This window comes from Xyrauchen texanus, chromosome 47, assembly GCF_025860055.1.
Source record: "Xyrauchen texanus isolate HMW12.3.18 chromosome 47, RBS_HiC_50CHRs, whole genome shotgun sequence".
Taxonomy (NCBI): Eukaryota; Metazoa; Chordata; class Actinopteri; order Cypriniformes; family Catostomidae; genus Xyrauchen; species Xyrauchen texanus.
The window spans coordinates 5,009,870-5,019,232 of NC_068322.1; the positions used below are offsets into that span (position 1 = coordinate 5,009,870).

Here is a 9,363-nt window from a genome sequence, read left to right on the forward strand (position 1 = left end):
CCCGTAACTTTTCTCAACGCTGGTCTGGGTGGACCTATCACAGTCCTTTATGAATACTGGAAGATTTAATCATTTGAATTAACATGTTCAAATAATTACACTTTTGGTAAAATCGTCTGTAGAAAGACAAAAAAAAAACGTCCTGGAATTTAAATCGGCTGAATTAAAATGAGTAACGTGAACGCCCTCCTGTGGCTGTTAATGTGAATTACACCTCTAAGTCAGAGGAACTTTACAGCGACCTCAAGTGGTGATTTGTGTGCATTACACTGCTGCAAATCGAGCTTTCAGAACTCATTAGAGCCCAAGGACTCGACCTCCTCTGGTAATTTGTTTGCATTACACAGCTTTAACGTATTTCAATGGCTGTAAATGATAAATTATGCTTTTGATTTAAAATGATTAAATTGATGAAAAAAATTGGCATAACTACAATGTACTACAATTTGCATTGATATATTGATTTAATACAAATAGCCCATCAATAAAAATTATCTGGCCATTTTTGCATCATTTATTATTATTATTTTTTTTTACAAATGTATATATATTTGAGTGTAATATGAGATCCTAAATTATTCTCGAAGGAATGCTTTAAATAGCCAATGTTTTCACTGGAGTCAGAGGAACTGAGCTAAACAGCGCCCTCCTGTGGCAATTTGTTTGCATTACACCACTTCAACTTCTTTGTCGAGCCCAGGGACTCAACTGACCGGCGCCCTCCTGTGGTAATCTATGTGAATCACACTGCTTCAACGTATTTCTATGGCTTTAACTCGGGTTATATATGGTATCTATTACTCAGCTTGTCAAAATATTATTTATTTGATTTAATTTGATTAAATAAAATATAATTTCTTTGACTGATCTATGACAAATGCAAAATACACAATGCACCAGTAACGCTTTGTAGATGGTTTGAATCTTTTAATATACATGATATTAAGTGATAACTGCAGAATTCATGTGTGTCCAAGACAAAAAGGCAGAAAAACAACAAGGCAAAAGCAAAACATTTCACTTTACCATCTCTACATGTGCAGTCAAACATAATAGCAATTTTATAATGACTACAACTGCATATGTTGATCATGTGACAATGTCTTCTTGATTTCTGGGCCATCTTGGTCTGTGTCATGTTTACCTCAGCCTGCCACCAACCTTGCCCTTGCCACGGCCCTTGGCACTGCAAAAAAAAATAAATACAAAATTACCAATTTTATTTGGCTTCACATAAAATAAAATGTCTAATACAGCAAACATGGGGGTCGAACATAAGAAAAGACATATTTCATACACACATGCACAAGGCAGTACAGTTTTTATGAGTGATCCATGCAGACCATGTTCACACTGAGAAGCCTGCAATCTGTTTTGCCCTAGTGTTGTTCTTCTTACCCTTTTATTCAGCATACAGGCTCCGTCTCCCGAGACAAAATATTTACTTTAACTTACCGTTGCATTTGAGTTTCTCTCATCTATGTCCAATCAATACGTTACAATATCTTACAGCTTATATCTTGTAAATGATACAATATTGTACATTGATCTGCATATATAATTGTATTTTTAGTCTCCATGTACAGTACGTGCCAATCTCAGGGTATTGGCGAGGACATTAGGATATGAACTGAAGGAGCCACTTAAACTGGTCCTATTAGGATTGAGTCTAAAGATCCTAAAAAATTTCCCCTTTTGATGCTGAGATTGAGCTGAACCGCATGCTTCGAGCTCGCCCCTGTCAGGACCGTATGGTTTCAATGGGCCTGCCCTGCTGAAAAGAGCAGCTTAGACCCGAATTTCCATGCTGGTCTTTTCAGCAGGGTGGGTTCAAAAGACCTCAACATCTTTCCTCTGACCCGGGGCTCTTTGAAACCAGGGGAAAGTGACCAGTGTGGCTCAGGGTCCTTACCTCTGATGATCCTTGACTCTAGCCAGAAGCTGAGTAATCTGTAAGGGACAAATATGGAAGCCTTGCTAAGCACAAAACAAAACACATGTGAACAGGACCAGCTGAAGGGGAAACCTGTGGAGCTTCAGACATCCGAATGAGCGCCAGTGCCTGATCAGAGCCACAAGCACATCACCTGCCTTGACCCATGGTGGAGACCCGAGACAAATCTGACCGACAACAGTTACTGATAGCAGGCTACACAACAGTGAGGTTTGCGCTCTCACAGCCAGTTACTTACAACTTCTGTTGTTCAGCGATTCGGGTCTGGAGAACGTTCATCTGGAAGTAAGTCACAATTTTAGACAGGCACGCCTCCAAAATGGGAACTACCTTACTGGCCGAGTCGAACATTTAAAGTCAACATGTGAAAGTATCCATAATGTAATTTAATAAGAAAACATCTTCATTTAAAGGGATCTTTCACCCAGAAAAAAACATTCTCAAATCATTTACTCACCATTATATCGTCAAACTCATGACTTACTTTCTTCCGAATAACACAATCAAAGACATTTTAATGGAGATATGACGTCTGTTGGGCCGTACAATGCAAGTGAATGCTGAACAAATTAAGTTTGAAGCTCCAAAAAGGATATTAAAGGGATAGTTCACCCAAAATTGAAATTTCTCTCATTATTTACTCACCTTCATGCCATCCCAGATGTGTTTGACTTACGTTCTTCAGCAGAACACAAATGAAGATTTTTAGAAGAATATTTCAGCTCTGTAGGTCCGTACAATGCAAGTGAATGGTGACCAGAACTCAGAAGGTCCAAAAAGGACATTAACGCAGCATAATAGTAATCCAAATGACTCCGGTTGTTAAATCTATATCTTCAGAAGCAATATTAAAGTTGTGGGGGAGAATCAGATCAATGTTTGAGTCATTTGTTATTATAAATCTCCACCTTTGACCACTGAATGCAAATCATCATAAAACTAAAGAAGAATGTGGAAATGAAAATGAAAGTGGAGATTTATAGTAAAAAAAAGGACTTCAAAATCTGTTTCTCACCCACGTCTATTATATCACTTCAGAAGACATGGATAAAACACTGATGTCGTCTGGATTACTTTTATGATGCCTTTATGCTCTTTTGGTGCATAGTAAAATGTTGGTACCCATTCACTTGCATTGTAAGGACCTACAGAGCTGATATATTCTTCTAAAAATCTTAATTTGTGTTCAGCAGAAGAAAGTAAGTCACACATCTGGGATGTCATGAGGGTGAGTAAATGGTGAGAGAATTTTCATTTTTGGGTGAACTAACCCTTTAATTATTCAGAATTGATTAGATAGTGGAAAGTTGTCTCTATGTGACAGGTGGTTGGAGGGGAAAAGTTTTGGTGGTTTGGTGACATCAGCTGAATATCAAAGTTGTTTCTCAGGTGGGACAAACATTTCTTTCACAATATGATCAAGAATATGTATTAAGGAAGTAAATGTAGGGTCAATGTTGATTTCATGTTGACTTTAAAGGGTGATTTACGTCGAAATCAAACTAGCATAACGTTTTTATTATTTTTACGATCGTTTTTACTAGACTTGATCTAAAAAAAATGACATAAATGTTCTTAAATTTAAGGCAACATGGCACAAGGAAATCAACGTCAGCACTGCAAAAACGAATTTTCCTTACTTTTAAAAAGTAATTTTGTCTTGTTCTCCAGTAAAAATATCTTAATGTCCTTAAAACGAGCAAAAATTACTTGAGAAGCAAAATGACGTATAACATTTTGTCTAGTTGTGAGAGAAACCTAACAAAAGTTGTTAATGCTTACAAAAAGAAAAACTATTTGCTAACGGGGTATGAAAAATAAACTTGTTTTACCTTAAAATTAAGGGGTTTTTCTTACCCCATTGGCAAATAGTTTGTCTTGATATAAAAGCATAAATGTTAGATTTCTCTGAAAACAAGACAAAAAATCTTGTAATTTTGCTTGTCAAGAAAATCTTGTTTTAAGAATGTTTAGATGTTTTTTTACTAGAGAAAAAGACAAAAATGCTCAGTGACGATGCAATTCTACAGTGCTGATGTTGTCATGTTATTGCAACATGACCGCGATCCACAAATTTAATCTGGTCTGTGATTTAAAACTACAGTTGATAGTCATCTTTTAAATGATTATGCTAAATGTTTTTCTACATCCCACAATCAGGCACCTGCATGAACTTGTGCAAACCAAGTTGACTTACGTCATATTTCTGTCTCTTCAGTTTCTCGCCGAGGTCGAACTTCTCGGCCTCCAGTTGCATCATCCACTGCCACAGCTCGTTGGCCTTCTCTCTGCGAGAACCAATCAGAAGCTTCATCGGGGGTCACATTCACAACACGCACTGATCTTAGAACTGTGTGAGCAAAGACCTCAACTGACCAGATAATATTTCAGAATCACATAATTTCAGTTGAGTTCCCTCTAAAGTGTGTGAGGTTGCTTACTTGAGTTTATCTTCAGACAGATGGTCAATGTTAAGTGGCTTCCTCCTATCAGTCAGGATCTTCTTCTTCTTCTCTCTTTCCGTCTGTTTCTTTGCTCCTTTACGACCCTCGCCCTGCCAGACACGATTGATGCCAATAGATTTAGGAAGTGAAAAGTAGATTCTGCCTGTGGGGGGTCTTAGTTTGGGTATTTATTTATGGATATTAGTCACGTGGTTCTTAATTTATGATGAAACACATTTGACAACACTAACAAAAAAGTACCAGTTCTACCATGTTTTTGGACATCAAGCATGGCAATACCATGTTTTTTTTTGGACATTTACTATGGTAATACTATGGTATTCTTTACAAATACAACAACGCTACAATGCTAACATAAAAAATACCAAGTTTGTTTTGGACATGTACCAAAGTGATTCTTTTTTGACATGATTATTAATGAGCCCATATTATGCTATATTTACAGGTTCATAATTTTATTTTGGGGGTCTACTAGAATAGGTTTACATGCTTTAATGTTCAAAAACACATTATTTTTCTCATACTGTACAGTGCTCTGAAACACTCTGTTGTAGCTCTTTAAAGCCCCCTTTCCGAAAAGCCAATCTGCTCTGATTGGTCAGCTGGCCCAGTCTGTTGTTATTGGTCAACCTTTTAGAGCATTTGTAACGGCCCTTACCATAACCGAGTTTCAGCTCCCATGCATTAGGTGGGTATTATACAGGTGTGTTACATATGGGGCTTTTCCACAGCACTGTACAACTAGACATGTCTCTGCTAGCTTTTGGGGGTGTTCCACTGTGGATAGTACCTGGTACTTTTTTTTAGTACCACCTCAGTCGAGGTTCCAAGCGAGCCGAGCCGATCCTAAATGTGACGTCAAGTCCCTGCAGATCACTGATTGTTCAGAGAGAAATGTCACTACCAGTGTTACTGGATTTTCGACACGGGACATCAACCCGCTAGTTTTAAAGTTAGCTACAGCGATAGCAGTTTAATTTGTTAATGCGACTTTCGAATTGTAAAAAGAAATGGCTGTGCGTCAATAAATGAGATGCAGACGTTCCTCTCTTTAGCAACGAACGAAACCAAAAAATCTAATTTATTGGCTGAACAGCTGAGACACGGCTAACACCGGACCTACCAACCGTGTAGGGAAAAGTTAAAAAAAAACTTCAAAGTGACTACAGAACCTCAAGGAAAAGTGGAAGTGGTTCAACCAAATGGATGCTATCTAAACCAGCGAACAATGGGAGGGAGAGTCCATGATGGAGGATGGTACATTAACTCTATACTCTGCTTGAAAGCTTCACTTTATTTAGTTGACCAGCTACTGGAAAGCTTGTTTCTAAAACAACCAGGCCAATTTAACTGTTACACTTGAGTAAAATCAGCATGCAACAACTGCTTAATGCAGCACAATGAGCTAGTAGCTAACAGCTAACGGTCGTGTTATTGTTTATTGTTTGTGTCGCGTTTAAGATGATGTCGCGGCACTAAACAGCAGTGGAAAAGCGAGCAGAGCCGAGTCGTAAAGTGCAGTGGAAAAGTGCCATACATAATGACATAGCTATGACACGGAAGTAATGGCTGGACTGCAAACCAGGCGTTTCAGGCAGTTCAGGAGCAGTGTTTTTTGTGGGAGAGAGTAACTCCCTTTGGCATGGACTTTATGCTTTGTAACTTTGCAGACCTTTTAGATGCACAAACAGCTATATTGCACACTAAAGGAAAGGTACAATCATAAAGCATAGGGCCTCTTCAAATAACTGTCTGATCATGGTTATTTGAGAGAACTGTGATTATTGGGCATTCTAATTCCATTCACATTTTAATACAAAATTAAGGGAATTTTAAGCGAATATACTGTATAAATGCCATGAATGGCGCTTTTGTGTGTCATTCAATTGAAGTCCAATGAGCTGTACCGCAGACGTCAACCAGCTCCTGTCTGGAGTAGCGCGTGAAGAGCTTCTCAAGAGCTCAGAATCAGAAACACGAGTTGGAGTCAAATTCCCGCGAAAATATAAACGAACAAGTATAAACTGTGATAGTGAACGCAAAGCGCTCCGGTTTCACTTTTAAACGATTGTGTAATTGCAAATGTTCCTGGTTCATACACACAGTGACACAGAGGACACTTTATTTCTGTGGAGTGATGAAATTATATCTCAAAGGATGTGCTTCATGAGAAATAAGGGCTCGTGGGTTTAATCAGAGCAATAAAATAACACTTGAAAGTGAAGAAATTAGGACAGAAAGATTTTACTATTGAAAAATATAGGAAAATATTACATAAATATGTAAAATGTAAATGTAAAAAATATGTAAATGTAAAATTGATCAAACCTAAAGTTGACCAAAAAGAGAGACATATTTCAAGTATTTAGAAATATTTTGATATTTAAAACTATATTTTACATTCATAAGCAGTGTTGGGTGTAATGCATTACTAAGTAATTAATTTCTGAATTTAAAATCTAAATTTAATGTCATGTTAAATTGTATGTTTTCTAAATTACCGCTGGCCCTTTCAATTATTCAAATTATATCATTCAGCATCATTATATATCAAAGCACCATGATATTACTTTCTGATACCCTCACAGTTTTATTGTGCAGCCACTGTACATTTATGTAAGGGAAACAAAATAATTGTATTTCATAAATGACAAAACCTGCCTTTTTCAAGCCAATTTTGACATTTTAAATCCATTCAATATCAAGTGTAATACTTTGCAAGGACCAATGCCTTCATTAGTTGGCCTCAAATCTGTAATTCTGACCTTCTGCTGGATTCCTCCATACGTGTGTGTCATGTTGGTAAGAGCTTTCTTTTTCTTAGCATCCTCATCATGTTTCTTCCTCTGTTCCTCTTGCTCTCTCCTCTCCTTTTCTTCCTGTAGAGAGGCAATGAGTTTCACTTTGTTCTCATTCCTTACCGGAAGTTAATGCATACTTCCTATTGGCTAAGGGGAGTGTCACTCACGGCCAGACGAGCTTGTCTCTCCTTTTCCTTCTCTGCACGGATTCTCTGCTGCTCTGCTCTCTCTGCACGACGCTTCTCCTGCATGCAGCCACCAATAAAGAACTGTCAATCACATGCAAAGACTAAAAGAGTCTGTTTTAAGTTGTAGTTACAGTATGCAGGACTCACAATTCTGTTGACCAGAGCGATCAGCTCCTCTTCATCTCTCTTCCTCTGAATGAAATGAGCTTCAATGAGAGACTGCAGCTCTGTTAAATCCTTCTCCTGACGCTTCCTGTGGATGTCCTGTCACACACACACACACACACACACACACACAAATGTATTGCACTTGCATGTGAATGTATATAGAGGAAGTGATTTTAAAATCAGAAACGACAAAGTCAAGTTCACTCACATCAAAGTCCACCTTATCTCCTTCAGGAATCTTTGGAGCGGTGATGTTAGGCATGAACCTGTTAAAAAGTGTTACCCATGAGAACTGATTGAAACGGGGTGAATGCTTGGAGAACAATACATAACTTAAAGAACATACTTTGGCTTTGGTTTCGTCTCATCTGTGGATACAAATTCAGAAAATACATCAGTATGTACATACAGAGAATGTTTCACATAAGATTTGCACTTCCACAATGAATTAAATAGCATGGCTAATTGCAGAAGAAGCTACCTGTGGCCTCTTCCTCAGCAGGGGCTTCTGTTACATGAAAACGGACGAAGGAATGGAAAATTGACATCATTAACATCACAAACAGTGTCTTAATTACCTTAACATTTACTTAACCAAAACCTTTGGCAACAAGTTGGCAGGGGAAATTAACAATTTGGGAACATACAATCCAGAATCACCCTTTTTAACTTTTGTTGATGGTTTTCAGAGTAACAGTCCCAAAATATCCTTGCACTGGGACACAAATGTATGTCTCAATGTGTCGACCCAATGTTCTGACAGTCCATATTTTTACACATGCGACGGAAATGAGTGTATATATTGCATCATGACATACAAACCTTAAGAATAAACATAATGTAGTTGCATCCTTTAGACCCCACAAGAAGACATCATGCGGTTGTAAAACACATTTGCTTTAAATCACCATCAAATCATCACATTTTGAAATAATTAAAGAGAAAATTATATGTAAATAAGCGTACATAATGGAGTCATAGTTCTGGGCATAGTAATACGAAATTAATTAGATTTACTGGAAATAAATGTAATGAATTGAATTGATGGTAGTGGCTACCCAGTGCTCTTAAAATAATTAAACCGATCAAAGACATGAACTGTATCTGCCATATAAAACAACCAGTCAATTCATGTGGCCAGGCAAAGCTATGCCTTCCTCTGCATTTATGACTAAATATTAGCTGCAAAATGAAAAAAAAAAAAAAACAAGTTTGTGTCTCGGAAACACTTAGGTGACTGTTTTGTTCATAACACTACATATTTATACTATATTAATGTATGTAAAGCTATAAAGAGCTTTACCTTCTGGTTCAGGTTCTGGCTGCTCTGTACAGATACAAGATAAGTTCATGGTTAAAGTATGAAGATTTACAGATATACCAAGGTATAATTGACCTTTATATTCATAACAACTGTAATAATTACCTTCTACAAAAGGAGCAGACTCTATTATAAGAACAGCACATCAGTTAGTTTTTAAAAGCTTAAGAATTAATACACATAACTCAATAAGTCCTGACATTCAAGAAATGTCTTAATAAACAGTACATCCACACGCAAAATATATTCATTCTAGAGGAAGAAAAATAAGGAATTTGAACTCATTTAGACAGCACTGAATCACGAATTTCAGTTACTATCACTTTCTGTCAATTCAAGTAATTGAACTGAATCTAAATTGAAATTAAAAGGGAACTTAGTGAAGCTTCAATTTCTTGAATGCAGGTCTTCACACAGTAAGTATTAAAAGTATACATCATTTTTGCTAATTGAATGATTTAAATAG

The 9,363-nt window shown here is 37.1% G+C and overlaps 1 protein-coding gene across 1 annotated transcript; it reads right to left on the bottom strand.

The window, feature by feature from the left end:
- Positions 1–912: 912 nt before the first annotated feature.
- Positions 913–9,005, bottom strand: LOC127639080 (troponin T, cardiac muscle isoforms-like). Its single transcript, XM_052120924.1, has 11 exons — positions 8,880–9,005; positions 8,058–8,084; positions 7,923–7,944; positions 7,785–7,842; positions 7,556–7,672; positions 7,388–7,465; positions 7,185–7,298; positions 4,396–4,508; positions 4,152–4,242; positions 1,913–1,950; positions 913–1,186 (listed from the first exon to the last, which is right to left on the bottom strand). The coding sequence occupies exons 1-11, from the start codon at positions 8,926–8,928 to the stop codon at positions 1,141–1,143; spliced, it is 753 nt and encodes a 250-aa protein (XP_051976884.1). The 5' UTR covers positions 8,929–9,005; the 3' UTR covers positions 913–1,140.
- Positions 9,006–9,363: the final 358 nt, after the last annotated feature.